The following is a 20,253-nucleotide window of genomic DNA, read 5'->3' as shown; positions in this document are numbered from 1 at the left end:
TACCTAATAATCTCGGTAGAGAAAGACTGATTTATCCTGCTGAGGGAACTATCGGTCAGCAAGTACTTAATATCAGACAGCCTGACTCTCTGACCTTTAAGATTGTCAAGCAATTGAAGGAGGCGGTCCCTCACTGCGGCTGAGATAGCCACAGCCACGGTGCGCCCGGTACACACACACACACACACACACACACACACACACACACACACACACACACACACACACAGAGATTGAGAGAGAGAGAGAGAGAGAGAGAGAGAGAGAGAGAGAGAGAGAGAGAGAGAGAGAGCACACACGCGCGCTAGGCGGCCGATAAAAGGCGGCGGTGCCTAACCAGGGGCGACTGTGGCAGCAGCACAGATGCGGCGGGCGCGCTAGGCGCCTGGGCGGAGGCTGACAGACCATACTGGGACATACAGGGTCCATACACGGGCCGGACGCCAGGCGTGGGCAGATGGACTAGCAAACGCAGAGGGGAGGGAGCGGCGCAAAACAATGCCTGCCCGGAGCACAGTGGCTGGGCCGCACCTCCTGCGATGGCCCCCCACACCCAAGGCGGCTGCGAGCAGCGGGCTGCAGGGACTGCCCACAGGCACCGGGCCGGAGTTTTCGCCATAGCTAGAAGGACAAACGGGCTGGGCACAGGTGCCAGGGGCCAAGGTGCGTGGAAAGAGAGAGAGAGAGAGAGTTACTAACAGGAAAAAGGCGCACGCCAGGTCGCCAGGTCCAAGGTGCGCCATAGCTGGAAAGCCTCGTAGGGCTGGGAAAAAATGCCTGCGACCAGGTTGCCCGTATCCTAGGAAACAGAGACAAACACAGCAGCCTAAGGCTAGCAACAAGGTCATTAAGACCTAAAGCGCAGCCACAATTACAAATGCCACACCTGGGCTCCCTCGGAGGGCACGCCTGGACAACAGAGGCAGACACGGGAGATGGCGGCGAGGGCCAGGCCTTGGCGGTACAAAAGGATAGTTAAAAATTCGCCCAAAAAGCTCAGGAGGCAGTCTGCAGACAAAATAAGTCTGTGTCCCGCCCCCACGCTGTGCAGTGCAGCCTCGGCAGTTTAAAGTTAGAAATTATAATAGATTCAAAGGTTCCTTAATTATACAGGATTTTAAGTTTCATGTTTTCTCATAAGGTTAAATATTATTTTATTTAAAAGTCTAAAATTTCCATCATAAATTTAGTGGGCATTTACATTAAATTTGTAAATTGCCTTCAATGATATTGTCAATTTCAATTTACATTTCCACCAGTGGTGGAGGAGTTTCTCTTAAGTATAAGTTATGAGCAATATTTGATCTTGGTCATGTTATAGGAATAAGATGGAGTCTCAAGAGTTATTTTGATTCACATTTCTCCAGTGATTAAAGATGTTATATTTGAGGATTTTAAAAATGTTTTTCAGTTATTTTAAGTTCATCTATGGAGAGTTTTCAGTTTAGGTTTATTGTATATATTTTTATTTAATTAATTGTTCTTTGGAGGACTAATTTCTAGAGTCCTTATGTTTTTTAAGTGGATTAATGACTGATAAAGATTTTCCAATTCTATAGCCAGGTATGTCTTGTTGACTGTTCTGTGCTATACGGAAGCTTCTCAGTTCTAAAGATCCTATTAATTATTTCTCTAATTTTGGCGGGAGGCGATATGCCCCCATAAAAATAACAATTTAAATAATCCTATCCAGTTATGTGAATGCTCACGTACTGGATCAGATAATTATTTTCTGCCCCTGAAAAAGTTCCAGGTGGAGCTGATTCTAAAAGATGTTTTGAGGTTGGCTATTCAGCCCAATACAAAGGTCTGCTGCAGTGGTGCAGGCAAGTAGGATTTACTCTTTGGAGCAGAGACCTACAGGTCTCTAAGTTCAAGACCAGCCTACTCCAGTACTGGCTGTATTAAATTTTAACCTGAGTTTTTTTTTTATTACTCTTAAGTATTAACCTGGGAGAGAAGTTTGTTTATGTCTCTCCTAGAAATCCAGTCCATTTGGGTACTGCTGCATGCTGTCCAGAAGCCTGAGGACAAAGCCTCTGCTGTGGAGCTGTCCAACCTGTTTGCTGTGGAGCTGGCAGATTCCTGAAAAGCGATCCAGCGCCTGGATTCATCCTCCCCCAGCTCCCTACCCTTGATCTATCAGTCATTGCTGTACTGTCAATCATTGCTGTACATTGCTGTGCATTGTTATGATACTGGGTTTCCCCTTATCCTGTCAGCAGCTTTTGGTGTTCGCTGCGGGAACCCTGCCAAGGCAGACAGAAATACCATAGCCATTCAAATTAAGCTAAATTCACAACTGGATACTGTAGTTAATCTTTACAAACTGGGTATGGGTTTTTGACCTCTGCTGATCACAGGAAAGGCTTTTGCTGTTTTTCTCGGACCCTGGAATACAAAATTTACTAATTGGCTGTCATTTAGTCTGGCTAGTTATTCCAGGGGCTCCATTCACCAGTGCTGTAGCCCTGCTCGAGGGGCTCTATTCTGAGCAGATTTTTCAGAAATTGTGCAAGCACAGTCTCTTTCAGGAATGCTTATGTGTGTGCTGGAGCATCCTCCCTTGGCTAGTGGCTATTCAGGTCTGCCACGGGCTGGCCCTAGTAGGCATTTGCCTCAGAGTATCTTTCAGCTTAAAACCGGCTGAACTTGCTGGTGCATGACATTGAGCCAAAGATGGATTTGTTGCATGGGGGGGGGGGCGGTCTCGCCTAAGACAAGGGGTGCGTTTGGACCTGAACACATTCCCATAGACGGGTTTAGAGATTTAGTCCAGCTATCAGCACACCTAAGACAGGCTATTGTCATCATATTTTATATTTTTTAGGGGAGACCTGTTGGTACCCGGGCTTTTTCCCCTTTCTTCGAGGCGCTATGCAGGGCTGTTTTTCTCCTCGCTTCCTGCCTTCTCTGCTCGCTGTACCGCCTTGGGGGATTAGCTTAGAAAGAGCTTTGTCCTCTTTTGATATGGTAATTCCACCTGCAAGCAAAGGTTCCCACCTTGGCGCCTAAAACGTCTGACACCGCAGCTGCTGACACTCCCTCCCCTCAGTTTTCAAGCCGGTGGCACTGGGCACCTAACACCCTCTTTCCCTGTCCCAGGTGGGAGGAGGCTCTCGTCCTTTTGCCCCCAGTATTTAAGCCAACATGTGCTGAATAAAGTTGACATTTACCCTTTGGGCGAATGATTCTGGTCTCTCTGTGTGTGTCTGTTTAACTCCTAGGATATTAATCCAGGCTTGCGGTTCGGAACGGGAAGCGCGCCCCATATCGGAAAGTGGGGTTTCTGCAGATTTGGGCGGAGCAATATGATAGTTTACATAATTGACCCCAAAAATTCTACCAAGGAACTTCTACAACTTATAAACAGTTTCAGTAATGTGGCAGGATACAAGATTAACTCAAAAAAAATCAGTAGCCCTCTTGTACACAGATGATAAATGGGCTGAGAAAGAAATCAGAGAAACATCACCCTTCACAATAGCCACAAATCGCAAAAAATTTCTTGAAGTAAATCTAACCAAACAAGTGGAAGACTTGTATGAAAAGAACTTTAAATCTTTGAAGAAAGAAATTGAAGAAGACATCAGGAAATGGAAAGATATCCCATGCTCTTGGATAGGTAGAATTAACATAGTAAAAATGACAATCTTATCAAAAGTAATCTACAGATACAATACAATGCCTGGTGTGGGACCATGGTCTGTATTCTGTCAATTATATTTTAAATAAATGCTGATTGGCCAGTAGCCAGGCAGGAAGTATAGATGAGACAACCAGACAGGAAGTAGAAGCGGGTCAAGGAGAATTCTGGGAAGAAGGAAGTTCATTCCTCTGCAGTTGTGAGAACGCCACAGAAGAAGCAAGATGTGACTGTCTCGCTGAAAAAGTACCAAGCCACGTGGCTAACATAGATAAGAATAATGGTCTAGTATAAGTTGTAAGAATTAATACGAAGCCTGAGATACTGGGCCAATCACTTTATGATTAATGTAGACCTCTGTATGATTTCTTTGGGACTTGATGATTATGGTAACAGGGCAGGACAGAAACCTGAACAACACATCAAAATACCAGCTAAATTCTTTACAGACCTCAAAAGAACAGTACTCAACTTCATATGGAAAAGTAAAAAACACAGGACAACCAAAACAATCCTGTACAATAAAGGAGGTGTCACAATCCCTGACTTCAAACTGTACTAAGAAGTACAGTACTGGAAACAACCTGGTATTGGCATAAAAAACAGACAAGAACCAAATTGAAGCCCCAGATATTAATCCACACACCTTCAAACACCTGAGTTTTGACAAATAAGCAAAAAATATCAAATGGAATAAAGAAAGCATCTTTAACAAATTGTGCTGGTATAACTAGATATAAACATGTAGAAGAATGAAAATAGATCCATTCTCTATAACCATGCACAAAACTCAAGTCCAAATGGATCAAGGACCTCAACATTAAGCTAGTCACACTGAACCTCATAGAAGAGAAAGTGGGAAGTACACTTGAACTCATTGGCACAAGGAACCACTTCCTAAATATAATCCCAGCAGCACAGACACTGACAGAATCAATTAATAAATGGAACCTTCTGAAACTGAAAAGCTTCTGTAAAGCAAAGGACACGGTCAACAAGACAAAATGACAGCCTACAGAATGGGAAAAGATCTTCACCAACCCCACATCAGACAGAGGTCTGATCTCCAAAATATACAAAGAACTCGAAAAAATTGGTCATGAAAATAACAAATAATCCAATAAAAAATGGAGTACAGACCTAAACAGAGAGCTCTCAATAGAGGAATCTAAAATGGCTGAAAGACACTTAAGGAAATGTTTAACATCCTTAGTCATCAGAGAAAAGCAAATCTAAACAACTCTGAGATTTCATCTTATACCTGTAAGAATGGTCAAGATCAAAACACTGATGACAACTTATGCTGGAGAGGTTGTGGGGAAAAGGGAATAGTTCTGCATTGCTAGTGGGAATGCAAGCTGGTACAGCCCCTTTGGATGTCAGTGTGGAGATTTTTCAGAAAATTAGGAAACAACCTTCCTCCAGACCCAGTAATACCACTTTTGGGTATATACCCAAAGGATGCTCAATCATGCCATAAGGACATGTGTTCAACTATGTTCACAGCAGCTTTGCTTGTCATAGCCAGAACCTGGAAACAACCTAAATGCCACACGACCAAAGAATGGATAAGGAGAATGTGGTACATTTACACAGTGAGTACTACACAGAAGAAAAAATAATGACATCTGAAAATCTGCAGGCAAATGGCTGGAACTAGAAAACATCATATTGAGAGAGGTAACCCAGACCCAGAAAGACAAATACTCACTCAGAAATACTCACTCAGAAGTAGTTTTTAGACATAAAGCAAAGAAAACCAGCCTACAGTTCACAATCCCAGAGAACCTAGACAACAATGAGGACCCTTGGAGAGGCATACATGGATATAATCTATATGGGAACTAGAAAAAGACAAGATCTCCTGAGTAAATTAGGAGCATGGAGATCATGGGAGAGGATTGAAGGGGAGGGGAGAGGTAGGGAGGAGAGTAGAGAAAAATGTATAGCTTAATTAAATCAATAAGAAAACAAAAAATACCTCACCCCCCCAAAAAAATGTGACACATAATCTTCAAGAAAAATGCCCACAGAAAAGGTGTACATGTGTTATGATTCCATCATCAGAGCCCTTGCATTTTTGGCATTACCTGCTTATGTTCTAGGGAATAGGGTCTATTCCCGGTCCCTTCTCAATAGTATACTTAACTTTCCAGAGTCTACTAATGAGACATTTCCATATACAGAATTATATGATGCCATAAAAATGGGTTAACATAAAAAAGGCTTCCTGGTTTTCATTAAAATTTATACAAAGACTTAACAGATTTAGGCCAATCTGGTACTTATTAAGTAAAAAAAAAAAAAGAAAAAAAACCAAAACCAAACTTAATTAAACAATTAAAACAAATTCAACAAAAATAAAATAAAAAATAAGTGCCTGTAACTTCTTTTTCATTCATTAAATCTTTTTTATTATTTTATTACTTTAAAAAATACCAATATAAATTCCCACTCCCTCCCCTCCTACCACTCCCTCCACATATCCTCCCACACCTCCCCCTCTAATCCTAAGAGAGAACAAGGCACCCTGCCCTGTGGAAAGTCCAAGGCCCTCCCTACTACATCTAGGTTGAGCAAGGTATACATCTAAAGAGAATGGAATCCCAAAACACTAGTACATGCAGTAGAGACAAATGCCAGTCCCATTGCCAGTGCCCCTCAGTCTCAGTCTGCCCCAGCCATGTTCAGAGGGACCAGTTTGATCTCATGCTTGTTCACTCCCAGTCCAGTTGGAGTTGGTGAGTTCCCATTAGCTTAGGCAAACTGTCTCAGTGAATGAACCCTTCAAGGTCTTGACCTCCTTGCTCATATTCTCACTCCTTCCACTCTTCAACTGGACCTTGGGAGCTCAGTCCAGTGCTCCAGTGTAGTTCTTTGCCTCTATTTCAACCTGTTGTTGGATGAAGGTTCTATGGTGATATTTAAGATAATCATCAGTCTGACTACAGGGCAAGGCCAGTTCAGGCACCCTCTCCTCTATTGCTTAGGGTCTTAGCTGGGGTCATCCTTGCGGATTCCTGGGAATTTTTCTAGTGTCACATTTCTTGCTAACCCCATAATGGCTCCCTCAATCAAGATATCTCTTTCCTTGCTCTCATATCTGTCCTTCCTCCATCTCTACTATCCTATTCAAGTTTTCCTCAACCCTCCCCTTCCTTTAACCCCCTGCTCCCATGCTCTCAATTTTGTCAGGAAATCTTGTCTGTTTCCAATTCCCGGGGTGGGGGTCTATATATGATTTTCTTTGGGTTCAACTTATTACTTAGCTTCTCCAGGATCATGAACTATAAGCTCAATGTCCTTTGTTTATAGCTAGTATCCACTTATGAGTGAGTACATACCATATTCACTTTTTTGGGTCTGGGTTAACTCACTCAAGATAGTGTTTTCTAATTCCATGTATTTGCATGCAAAATTCAAGACATTATTATTTTTTTACCACTGAGTAATACTCTAATGTGTAGATGTGCCACACTTTCTTTATCTATTCTTCAGCTGAGGGGCATCTAGGTTGTTTCCAGGTTCTGGTTATTACAAATAATGCTGCTATAAACATAGTTGAACAAATGCTTTCGTAGTATGATTGGACATCTCTTGGGTATATTCCCAAGAGTGGTATTGCTGGATCATGAGGTAGGTTGATTCCCAATTTTCTGAGAAACAGTCACATTGATTTCCAAAGTGGTTGTACAAGTTTGCATTCCCATCAGCAATGAATGAGTGTTCCCCTTATTCCACATCCTCTCCAGCATAAGCTATCATTGGTATTTTTGATCTTAGCCATTCTGACAGGTGTAAGATGGAATCTCAGAGTTGTTTTGACTTGCATTTCCCTGATAGCTAAGGAAATTGAATATGTCCTTAAGTGTCTTTTGGTCATTTGAAATTTTTCTGTTGAGAATTCTCTGTTTAGTTCAGTATGCCATTTTTTAATTGAGTTATTTAAAATTTTAATGTCTAATTTCTTGAGTTCTTTATATATTTTGGAGATTAGTCCTTTGTCTGATGTGGGCTTGGTGAAGATCTTTTTCCCATTCAGTAGGCTGCCTTTTTATCTTATTGACTGTGTTCTTTCCTTTATAGAAGCTTCTCAGTTTCAGGAGGTCCCACTTAGTTATTTATTGTTGCTCTTATTGTCTATGCTACTAGGGTTATATTTAGGGTCTCCTGTGCCCATGCATTGAAGGCTACTTCCAACTTTCTCTTCTATTAGGTTCAGTGTGATCTGATTTATATTGAGGTCTTTAATCCATTTGGACTTGCGTTTTGTGCATGGCGACAGATATGGATATATTTTCATTCTTTTACAGGTTGACATCCAGTTATGCCAGCACCATTTGTTGAAGATGCTTTCTTTTTTCCATTGTATAATTTTGCCTTCTTTGTCAAAAATCAGGTGTTCATAGGTGTGTGGATTAATATCCAGGTCTTCAATTCAATCCCATTGGTCAACATCTCTGTTTTTATGCCAATACCAAGCTGTCTTGATTACTGTAGCTCTGTAATAGAGCTTGATGTCAGGGATGGTAATGCCTCTGGAAGTTCCTTTATTGTAATGGTTTGTTTTGGCTATCCTGCGTTTTTTGTTTTTCCATATGAAGTTGACTATTGTTCTTTTTAGGTTTGTGAAGAATTGTGTTGGGATTTTGATGGGCATTGCATTGAATCTATAGATTGCTTATGGTAGGCCATATATTGCCATTTTTACTATGTTGATCCTTCCTATCCAAAAGTTTTGGAGATCTTTCCATTTTCTGATATCTTCTTCAATTTTTTCTTCAAAGACTTAAAGTTCTTGTCAAATAGGTCTTTCAATTCCTTGGTTAGTGTTACCCCAAGATATTTTATGTTATTTGCGGCTATTGTTGAAAGGTGATGTGTCTCTAATTTCCCTCTTAGCTTTATCCTTTGTGTGTAGGAGGGTTACTAATTTTTTTGAGTGGATCTTGTATCCTGCCACATCACTGAAGGTCTTTTTCAGATGTAGAAGTTCTTTGGTAGAATTTTTGGGGTCACTTATGTACACTATCATATCATCTGCAAATAATGACAGTTTGACTTCTTCCGTTCCAATTTGAATCCCTTTGATCTCTTTATGTTGCCTTATTGCTATAGCTAAAACTTCAAGAATTATGTTGAAGAGATATGGAGAGAGTGGACAGCCTTGTCTTATTCCTGATTTTAGTGGAATCACTTTGAGTTTCTCTCCATTTAATTTGATGTTAGCTGTCAGCTTACTGTGTATTGCTTTTATTATATTTAGATATAATCCTTGAATCTCTAATTTCTCCAAGACATTTATCATGAAGGGGTGTTGGATTTTGTCAAATGCTTTTTCAGCACCTAACGAAATGATCATATGTTTTTTTTTCTTTCAGCTTATTATATGATGGATTACATTGATAGATTTTCATATGTTGAACCAGCCCTACATCTCTGGTATGAAGCCGACTTGATCATGGTTGATGTTTTTTTTGGTGTGTTCTTGGATTTGGTTTGCCACTATTTTATTGAGAATTTTTGCATCCATGTTCATGAGTGAGATTGGTCTGTAATTCTCTTTCTTGGTTGAGTCTTTGTGTGGTTTTGGTATCAGGGTAACTGTAGCCTCATAAAAAGTTTGGTAATGACCCTTCTGTTTCTATTATGTGGAACACTTTGAGGAGTATAGGTATTAGCTCTTCTTGAAAGCTCTGGTATAATTCTGCACTAAAACCATCTGGCCCTGGGATTTTCTTTTGGTTGGGAAGTTTTTGATGACAGCTTCTATTTCCTCGTGGCTTATAGGTCTATTTAAATTGCTCACCTGGTCTTGATTTAATTTTGGTATATGGTATCTATCAAAAAATTGTCCATTTCTTTTATATTTTTCAATTATGTGGAGTACAGGTTTTTGTAGTAAGACCTAATGATTCTCTGAATTTCCTCAGTGGCTGTTGTTATGTCCCCCTTTTCATTTCTGATTTTGTTAATTTGGATGTTCTCTCTCTGCCTTTTGATTAGTTTGGATAAGGGTTTGTCAATCCTGTTGATTTTCTCAAAGAACCAGCTCTTTGTTTTATTGATTCTTTGTATTGTTTTCTGTGTTTCTATTTTGTTGATTTCAGTCCTCAATTTGATCATTTCCTGTCTTCTACTCCTCCTGGGTGAGTCTGGCTCTTTTTTTTTTTTCTAGAGCTTTCAGGTATGCTGTTAAGTTGCTAACGTGAACTTTCTCTGTTTTCTTTAAGTGGGTACTTAGTGTTATGAAATTTCCTCTTAACATGGCTTTCATAGTGTCCCATAGGTTTGGATATGTTGTACCTTCATTTTCGTTAAATTCAAGGAAGACTTTAACTTCTTTCTTTATTTCTTCCTTCAGTAGTTGACTGTTCAGTTTCCATGAATTTGTAGGCTTTCTGGGGGTGGTATTGTTGTTAAATTCTAACTTGACTCCATGGTGCTCCAATAAGACACAGGGGGATAGCCCAGCCATAGAAAAAGCAGGAAAACTCCCTGCTGGCTGGCTAGAAAAGCCAAGGGAGTTGGGGAGGGGCCCTTGGGTTTTGTCATACCGGGGAGTTCCCAGAGAGTGGGGTGTCCAGTTGTCCTGCCCCGTGGCTGTTGATTCCCCTCTTAAGTCCCCTCAATATTGGAGCAAGCTGTGTTCCAGGGTTCTGCTGAGCTTGCAGGAGAACAGGCCACCTATAACTTCTTAAGATTGGATTTAAAAAAAAAATTTAAAAATTTAAACATAAAAAAGTTCTTCTACATAAATTACAAAATATAAAAAAACTATAAACTATGTAAAACATTAAACTGTTAACAACAACCACTTGCCCTTAGCTCAAAATGCCATAATAATTTATATCAAAACCAATGCCAAGCCATGTCTAACATAACTAACCAGACTCACACGAAAACATCTAACAAAATCTATTCTCATACATCTTATGTAACAATTCTAAACATAATCTGTACCACATAAAGAAACAATACATGCTATTAAGCAACTTTTCTGCTCAAAGGATGAGCCTCATGCCTAATAAAAATACATTCAAATACAATTCCTTTAAGTCTTATGTCATTTTGCCATTTGCCGACTCCTTACCCACCTGTTCCTGAGATCCTGTCCCATAGGTCCCAGTGCTCCGGGCTGAGCTGGTCCATCACAAAACCTATCAAGTCTCAGTAGCCAACCTTTATTAAAAGTTCCTCCCTGCTGGGTGTGGTGGTGCACACCTTTGATCTCAGCACTCGGGGGCAGAGGCTGGTGATCTCCATGAAACCAGTCTGATCATACTGTCCACTGATTCTTACTGAAGGGTCTGTGACATACATACTCAAAATGGGGCCTTCAGCAGTTGATGAATTCAGCAAGACATTTATTTTCTCATATTTGCTTATTTTCTTGTCACATAAATGAACAGGAAAGCTAGGACATAACAACTCGCTTCTGAGTCATATGAATTTTAAAAATGGCATCCAGCAGAATTGAGATAAGATTGCAAGTTCAAGGCCATCCTCGGATACAGTTCAAGAGCAGTTAGCTCAATTTAGTGACAACCTAACTCAAGATAACAAGGGCTGGAATGTAGCTCAGCTGGTAGGGTGCTTGCCTAGCACCTCCAGTATTCCATACATTGGTGCCTTGAGGTAAACTTAGGAGGATCAGATTACACGTGACCATTCGTGACTGAGGAGGGGGGATGGGAGGAAGGAAAGTGGGGGGGGGGAAGAAAAGCCGAGGTAGGCGGCAGAGACACACAGAGACAGAAGAGAGAGAAAGGCAGAGAGAAGTGGGGAGGAGGAAGAGGAGGCAATACCGACAGCTGCTACTGAAGGAGGGGTGAGAGAATGGTGAACCATGGGATTATGGAATTAGATGAAACCACATGGTGCTGAACCTTCTCTCCATTCTGTGCCCAGAATGGAGCAGCCAGCACGCACCAGCAGCCAGCACGCACCAGCAGCCAGCACGCATCAGCAGCCATCACTGAGTTTTGGCGTCAAGGACCTCACACACTCAGTGGGCTTTGTCCAACATTTGAAAAGCTTTGCAAAGCTCAGTACTACCAAGGAAAAGAACAAAGGTATCTGTGGGAGATTCTAATGCCTCAGGCTAGGTGTCCGAGAGCCTGTGGTCTCCTACCCACCCAGCTAAAATTTCTGGGTACTTCCTTGGTGGATCCCTTCCCACAGTCGAGCAGAGCTGGTCCCCAGAGAGTCTGGCCTCCCTCTCCTTACACCTGCCCTAGTGCAGCGCCATCCCACAGGCAGGCGTACCTGTCTCTAATACGAGGATACTAAAGACAGCTCCATCACTGGTCTGTTGGTGGCTCTGTTACCCCCAAGATGCACAGAAAACCCGCAATTTAACTAGCTTTCTCCTGCAGCTGGGGACCAGGCTCCTCTGACCGTCACACATGTGTTTTATCAGCTATGCTTTCTTATCACCGTTTGCTTTCTTCTAAGCTAAGAGAATAAAACTAACTTCAACTTAACCACGGCTGAAATGCCTCTCCCCACAATTTACTTACTACTAGAGGGCATTTAATATGGGTCAGAAAGTACTTTCTACATAGGTAGCTGCTTTTGAGATTTGGCTGAAGGATTCAGTTCTGGGTGTCTAGAAGTTTTGTTGATGGTGTGCTTGTCACCATGAGAGAAGAGCCAGCTCTCACTGTAGAGTGTTATGTCCATACCGCAGCAAGGACCACATACTTCAGTGCCTTCCATTTTCTCTGGAGGACAGAAGAGGTCTTATTGGTCAGTGAGATCCTATGAGCTTCTATTGTGTGCTGTGAAGACATGAGGTGGCAGCCTACTTTCTGTGGGGTCTACACGCCATACCACTGGCCCACCTGCTGCCTGGCTGGGAGCTGTTCTGTCCTCCTGGAGGCCGCACCATCCGTTGGGTCTACAACGGTCCCATTGCCCCACAGTGTGTTCTTATGTACATACAAAGCCATGGTACATCAAAATGTTTTTTATTTGAGACACAAAAATGCAAAATTGCTGAGATATCAAACATTTCCCGATCAGCTACAATACTGCCACTATGTACAAAAGATCTGATGATAAATGCACACACATATAAAAATACAGTCTGCATTGCCTATGTACAGTACATGTGCAAACGTATGGCATCAGACACAGTACAGAATCGAGTCAGGGGTGCAAACGGCACATACAAAGGCATCATGGTTTTTCTTTTAAAAACAACATAAAGGCAACACACAAATGGACCCCCGATTGCCATGATTTCCTGTTCATGAAACTAGTGCTTCAGTAAGAACGGCGCTGCCCACTGGTGCTCCCCCTTTTGTTTTCAGGAAGTGAGATGCTAAGACATTATGTGAAGATGAAAGAGAGACACCTGCATGTCCACTGCAAGCAACAGAGAACTAGACTTCGATTCAGAACAAACAGCTTTGCATGACTACCACGTAAGCATGTTATTCTTAAACCAACACAACAGCTCCATACTATTTTACAGGAAACAAGAAATATCTACATCTCTCTGAAAATTATAACCGTAAATGGATACCTTTTTGGGACTGACTTGAGATCACATTAGTCTCAATTTTTAAATAAAAAGTGGCTGCTTTTGGCAAATACCTGGTGATGCCTTTGGTTCCTTTAAGCATTCTGCATTACTTTTGGTTTCTTGAGGTCAAGTACTTTCGGTAGATATGAACCTTTTCTTAACCCTTCATCTCCTGTTAGTGGGCAAGGTCCTCACAGCAGGATGGAGAGGTAACATAACTGGACCATCTTCCAGCAAGTCTGTCCACTTGCTCAAGCTTTCTCTTGGGTGTTGGCCGAGCTTTGTTTCACAGCTGATGTTGCTGCTGTCACCAACCTGTGACACCCACTCCCAAGAGCACAGGCTCCAGTGGAGGGCAAAGCTTCTCAGGGACGTGCAGCTTCTTGAATCACAGGCCTTACATGAAAGACACAGGGACACATCTCCTCAGGTACAGGGAGGGTTAGCGGATGAAAAAAATGACCTGCTCGTTGCTACACAGTCAGTCACTGGACAAATAAGCCAGAACCCAGACTGCTGAGTGAACAGACAATTGAAAGTCTGAACCAGGGAGCATAATGACTACGTGAGCTGTAATGTTCCAGTTTTGACTCTTTTACAATGAGCTGAACTTTTAGGATGCTATCCAAATGCACCTTCTGTAAGCATGAACACTGTTTCTTAATAAACCTGGTCTTCCAGTTAGTGTGCTAGGGTAACCTGGGGCTAACTGTCCACTGGGGCAGTGGGTCCCTGTGTATTTGATATCCTCAGTGTTGTATGGTGTTATGGACAGAAGCAAGCAAGGCTGTTTGAGTATGCTAGGCCTGACCGATGTCCCTGGCCTCCTACCATCAGCAGTTTCTGAGGCTGGCTACGTGAGAACAACTAAAGGGTATAGATGTGATGTGGGCTCTTGTTGGCCACTTATCTGGGCCAGGTCTACTCAAGGGCACTTGAGGGACACCCGCCTCCTCAGCTGTAATTGCTGGGAACACTGCCTGGAATAACTGGGCTCAGATGGCTTGAATCCACTCTGGTGACAAAGTGGACATTGATCTCACCAGCTCCTCTGGGTCAGCTGACGGTGCATGTGGGCTGAGAACCCATTTCCTTGTCTCTACAGAGCTTTCCTGGCTTTTTGGAGTACTCACACCAGCAAGGCATAGCATGTGGTCAGAGAACCATGGAGCTTTTGAAAAGGTTTTAGTAAAATCTTAGAAAATATTTGTGTGTAACAAACACATATGGTATTTGAGCGAAAAGTTCAATAAATTCAGGGCATCTCCATGTGCTCACCTCTGTAAGATGCCTGGGTGAACATTGGTGCAGCCCTGGGAGGGTTCCAAGAGCCCCAGCCACATCAGCTTTCTAGAATCCACTCATCCCATCCTAGTAAAATGGCTGGGAAATCTATACCTTACAAAGTCAAGCTGATTGGACACTACAAGCTCCCAGGAGGGATTTCCTTAGTAATGTGGTACAAACACTGGTACATGCACAGTGGGAATCTAACGGGATCTCTGACCTAATGGCTGTGAAATAACATCTATTTGCAGGTGTGTCTGTGTGTGGAGGTTAGAGGGCAACTTGTGGGAGCCAGTTCTGTCCTTCCATCAGATGGATTCTGGGGCTCAGGCTCAGCCCCTCAGGCCTGTTGGTAGCCCCCCAGCCCTACCTATGGAGTCATCTTGCATCAGTTTTAAATAACAACGTCATCTTCAGACACACACCTTTTTCAACACACTCGCCGAGGGCTAGAGTTAGGTCAGGAGGCTTTTCTGTAGAGTGGTCTTTGGTCATGACGCATTTAAGTGAGCACATGGGAAAGATGCCCACTCTCACCCAGAGCATGCTGGAAAGGCCTAGCAAGTACTCTCAAGTCACTGGCGTCTTAAGTACCTACTAGATGCTCGAACCAGGAGAGCAGGGCAAGGAATGTTGTAGGTGAGTTGGCTGCAAGTGAAGTTGGTAGCTGGAGGCCCCTTGGTGTTTTAAGAAATGGGACCCTAGTGGGCAGGATGGGTACATGAACAACTGAGATGGCTTTCTCTGTACTCAACTGTGTTTGGAGAATGACTTTCTTGTGGCCAGCTTCAAACCAACTTAGAAGAATAGCGCAAGGGACTTGAGGGCTAGAATGCTGTCTCTATTCACGACTCAGAATTACAGAATTTTTCTATAGGAGGAAATGTACTAGCATTTAGCAGTTTCTCACATGCTCACTGATACTTGGTACTAATTAACTGGACACCCAAAGCTGGAGAAAGAAGACTAAAACTCTCCAAAACCTAGAGCTGAAATTCTCATGTGGAAAGTTTCTGCCCAGGTACACAGCTGGGGCCAAGACACAAGCGGCTGTCTAGCAGAACCAACTTGGCTGCACATGTCCTATGAGAGTGACTAAACAGTTCCTAAACAAGAGGACTCTCTGAGCTCAGTGGCCCCTGGCCACCAGCAAGCCAAACTTTAGGTGAGGGGAGCTGCTCAGACGCTAAAGCTGGGAACAGAGACCATTTTGACACAGAGCGGGATTAAACAGGTACAGACTGGAACTAAGATTACTTTGGGGCAGAATCTCCTCAAAGATGATTCCGGTTCTGTCTCGGCAATGGGCCAGGCCACTTCCCGGAGGTGCCCGTGGGAGAGGCTGTGTGGAGGGAGCCCACCTGGCTTAGGTGGAGGGTGGGAGGGACCAGGGTAAGGCTGCTGTGAAGCAGGAATCCCATGCTCTGCTCAGTTATTTACAATTTGCCAATAACTAAATGACAAGATCAAGAGTTGTGGAAATCCTGTGGCAGTTGGCATTTTAGAAATTCTTAAATTACTCAACAAACATAACTTTTCCTTTATAGATCAAGAGAAAAAAAATAAAACCTCCAGTTTTTAGGTGTAGGCTTGAGAACACACTGAGAGCAGGCAGGGCATTCGGTTACAAGCCTATGCATGAGAACCAGGGAATCTAGTGATGGGAGGGTCTAACCTGTGCTCAAGGTGGGACTGTCTCGGAGTCTGACACACTCCACATGTTCCCTTCTTCTAACTCAGTAGCTCAAAAAGGAATTTCATGTTGAAGCCTTTTTTGGTTCTTTGAGATGGGTACGGTCACCTGAGAGTCTGTCGGCAAGTCTTCAAAGATGGAGATACTGTGGCTCAGGTAATCTAGAGATATCTGAGTTATTACAACAAGCAGGACCAGTGGACGGCCATCTTTCTACTCTATTGCAGGCTGTAGAGGTTACAAGGTCAGGGCATATTCAAATGTCTAACATCACATGAGAACCAAGCTCAGCCGCCTGAGGCCACTGGGAAAACCGTAGCACTACTAACACATCTGGACTCTGGACACCGGGTTCTTGTGTGACAGTATTTTGCAGACACATGCTTATGGTGAGAGGCTGTTCACTGAGATTCCCAAACTCAAAAAATGACCTATGACATCATACAGTTCCACAAGTGTCAGAGTGGAACTCGGAGTCTCAAACACCTCTGCCCTGGCTACAGACCCAGCTTAGGGCTCTAGGGAGGGCATGTGCAGTAGCTTCTCCCCTCCCTTGTGGTCCAAATGGAGCTGCTTGCCTCTTATTAGGGTCGTGAGGTGACCCCAGAAGTTGAAAGGTGGCTGATGACCAGAGCGCCAGGGCCACTTCCTGTGGGCGGCTTCCGACCTTTGGCTTTATCTAAGGCATCTCACAAGGCCTCTTGCATGCGACAGGCCTGCCTCTGTAAGTTGTGGAGTCACTGCTAGATGGATGAGGTGCTCTCACACTTGGCTTCCAGGCTATGGCTGTCCTTTTTTTCTACGACAATATATTTTAATTGTGACAGTGCAGCTATGGCTATAGCTCTAAGCACTGACCCTTCAAGATTGTTTTCATGTTTTGGAACCTCACGACTCTGAGACAAGTGACCTATGACCTTAGTCCCATGGGAGTGGCAGGTCCTGTGAGTCCAGAAAATCAGCAGAGAACATGCTTGGTGCAGTGGTGCTCAAAGGCGTGAGCCCGGAGGATGCGGTGGGCATGGTGATGTCCAGCCACTCCATGTTGTCCAGGTTGGAGTCTGACAGGTCGAGAGACAGACAGGGGGTCCCTGCCACAAGCTGGGCCTCAGAGGTCTCCATGGGAGACTGAGAGTGGTACAGCATGCTGGAGTGACTCAGCAAGTCATTCTGGAGATCTTCTATCAGAGAGAATGGCTCTCTGTCTTCGCTGCTGCTCGGCAGTGGAGCAATGTCATTGGTCGAGGGTAAAGTTCCATCCAAGAAGGCTTCTAGCTGGTTCTCTAAGCTGGTAGATATACTGTTCATAGGCTCTAAGGAGACAGGTGGTGCTATCTGGACCTGGGGTGGTGGTCGAGAGACCACTGTGTTGACTGGCATTGTAGTGATGCTGGCTGTCACTGGCCTCATCTTGGAAATTGGAGAAGGCTCTTCTTTTACAGGGAAGGAAATCTCTGTGCAGAAGAATTGATGGTGTTAGTACGGACACACTGCCGTCATACTTCACATTAGTGACGACCTCCTCACCCATTCTCACGTCTTAGAAGCAGAAATACCATGCTCTATTCAACTCTCTTTTTAGTCATTACTGTTGAACTGCCCTCAGGTTTGGTGTCAGAGTTCCCAAAGGATACAGTAACCTAAGGTGCACGGCTGACGCTGGCTCTTTCGTCCTCCTTAACGTGAGGCAGGTCAGCTGCTGCTCTGAGTTCTTGTTCTTTTCTGAGTTATATTAATTCTGGAGGATTAGGCAAATGCCTCAATAAGCACCAATAATTTATTTAATTTATTCTTAAATATTTACTTTTTACTTACATGTACATGTGTGTGAATGTGTTCCTGTGTGCAAGTACCCAAGAAGGTCAGAAGAGGGTGTCTGATCCCCTGAGCTGGGGTTATAGGCACTTGAGAGCCACCCAACATGGGTGCTGAGAACAAAATTCCAGCCTTCTTCAAGAGCAGGGAGCGAGTGCTCTTAAGTGTTGGACTATCTTTCTAGTCCCCACTCCTTTACTTTTGGGTGGCCCCACTCTCCCTGTGTGTAAGCCAGAAATTGATGTCAGATGTCTTCCTTAAATTTAACTCTATCCTGGTTTTTGAGACAGGATCTTTCACTGAACCTAGAGCTCACCTGTCGGGCTCTGAGCAACAAGCCCAAAGGACCCCAACACCACGACTAGAGGCATACTGTGTCTACTTTGTTTTTGTTTTTAGGTAGGGTTTCTCAGCATAGCCCTGGCCATCCTCGAAATTGCTTTATACACCAGGCTGGCCTTGAAATCAGAGATCCACCGGCTTCTGCCTCCCATGTGTTGGCTAAAGGCAGGAACCACCAAATGCCAGCTCATTTTTTTTTCTTTTCTTTGTGGGTTCTGGAGGAACCAAACTCAGAATTGCTAGCACACACTGATGGAGCCATCTCCCTACCCGGTCATGTGGTGATTCCTCTGTTATACAGGAGTGCTCACTGAGACGACGTTTAATAACGTCTTTCACTGCTTTTGAGATAGGTTCTCATTATGTGTAGCCCTGGCTGATCTGGCCTGGAACTTGGAAAGGTATGCCTGCCTCTGCCTGTTGAGTACTCGGATTAAATGTGAGCTTCACCACGTTTGATTCTATCTCACTTTTCTGAAAATACACGAGGGGAGAGGTTTAATGAACTCAGGTCAAGTGTGTCTAGGAGTTTTGTCTGTGCTGTATGTGCAGAGCTCATGGAGGCCAGAAGAGGGCGCTGAATCACCAGGGACTGGAGCTAGGCTGTTTGTGAGCCACCCCGTGGGTCTGGAAATTGACATTGAATCCACAGGAAGAGCAGTCACAGAACCATCTCTTTGGTCCCCTAAAAATTATTATCAATCATTGAAAAAAATTTTATCTCTACAAGACTGAGCAAAAATTGAATGCCCTGATTTTAAAATAGATATTTCATTTTAAAACCCCTATGTTTTAAATTTAATGTGTTTTTGAAAGACCAATCCACTTCCACTTAAGCATGCGACCCATATGCAGATGCAAGAGTCCTTCACTAGCCTAGTGCTTGACCAGAACATCAGCCTCTGGTCAGATGATGTTCCATACAGATGGAGAAACAGCAATCAGATGTACAACTTCATAGAAGACTGCTTTCCTTAGAGGACTTCTGGCCTGTGCACACGTGTGTGTACATATGTGTGCGTGTATAGCCTGGGATAAAAGATTACACCTCACATTTGTATTGTAGTGCTCTGCCACTGGGTTACAAGCACCCTCAAAAGTTTCTGGAAAACCAATTCTATGCTTATTTTTAAGGACACATGAGCCGAGGCAGATTTTTCCTGTGGTTAATGTGAGGTTTAAAGACTAAACTGATGACTTACTTTAATTTCTCCCTCCACTTTATTATTTTATGTGTGCAGGCCACTACAGCATGTATGTGAAGTCAGAGAACATCCTGTGGTGGTTAGTTCTCTTCTTCCACCATGTGGATCCTGGGTATCAAACCTGGGTCATTAAGGTTGGCAGCAAGCGTCCTTCCTGTGAGTTACCTCAGTAGCCCTTCTGACTTCTTATGTGTAAGAGTGTTCTGAGTTTTAACAGAACAGCTGAGGGAGCCCAGGCCAGGTAGCCGGAGTGTCCTCAGCACACAGCAAGACTGGTGCACAGGCAGGTTTTACAGTTTTGCATGAGCTCAGAGCTGGCCCAGCTCTGCTGCTTGTGAATCTTTCCTTTTTGCTAGGTAATGGCTGTGGCCAGGACATCATGCCAGTTTTTGATGTGGAACCAGAGACATTTCCTCTGTCATGTGTTTTAATGACCTAACTTAGGTTTAGAACCGTTCATTCCTCAGTTTCCAAGACATCCTCAGTCTTTAGAGAAGGACTGTCCTGGCCAGTGGTGAGGCCACAGGCTCACGTCCAGCTCTTGACCTACCTCCACTCTTTATGAGGATGTCGAAGAGGTCATCCATCTGTTGACTGTGCGCATTGGAAACCTGCAGTCAAGGAAAGCAGAGTGAGCAGTTTTCACCAGGGGCAGCCTCTGCCCTGAGGGTCCTCTAACACTCTCACTTGATACAGAACCCAGGTGGTAGTCTCTGATCCCTCCTCACTAAGA

General features: G+C 43.6%; 1 protein-coding gene and 1 long non-coding RNA gene across 9 annotated transcripts in view; one reads left to right on the top strand and one right to left on the bottom strand.

Annotated features, from left to right (window-relative positions):
- Positions 1 to 332: 332 nt before the first annotated feature.
- Positions 333 to 3,191, top strand: LOC148121061 (uncharacterized). The gene is made up of 2 exons (XR_015738937.1): positions 333 to 663; positions 1,983 to 3,191. It is a non-coding gene; the product is annotated as an uncharacterized LOC148121061 (long non-coding RNA).
- A 9,411-nt stretch (positions 3,192 to 12,602) lies between these two features.
- Mrtfb (myocardin related transcription factor B) overlaps positions 12,603 to 20,253 on the bottom strand; it is a 148,127-nt gene continuing 140,476 nt past the window's right edge. For all 8 annotated transcript variants that reach the window (XM_085694530.2, XM_085694529.2, XM_085694533.2 and 5 more), the window contains 2 exons: positions 20,071 to 20,131; positions 12,603 to 17,612 (listed from right to left, as the gene is read on the bottom strand). In XM_085694530.2, coding sequence (XP_085550656.1) covers positions 17,077 to 17,612; positions 20,071 to 20,131 — 597 coding nt within the window. In that variant the 3' untranslated portion in view covers positions 12,603 to 17,076. The remainder of the gene's footprint in view (positions 17,613 to 20,070; positions 20,132 to 20,253) is intronic.

Source organism: Myodes glareolus, chromosome 9, assembly GCF_982192425.1.
Source record: "Myodes glareolus chromosome 9, mMyoGla1.1, whole genome shotgun sequence".
In the NCBI taxonomy this organism is placed as follows: Eukaryota; Metazoa; Chordata; class Mammalia; order Rodentia; family Cricetidae; genus Myodes; species Myodes glareolus.
This window is presented reverse-complemented; position numbering and strand designations above follow the sequence as displayed.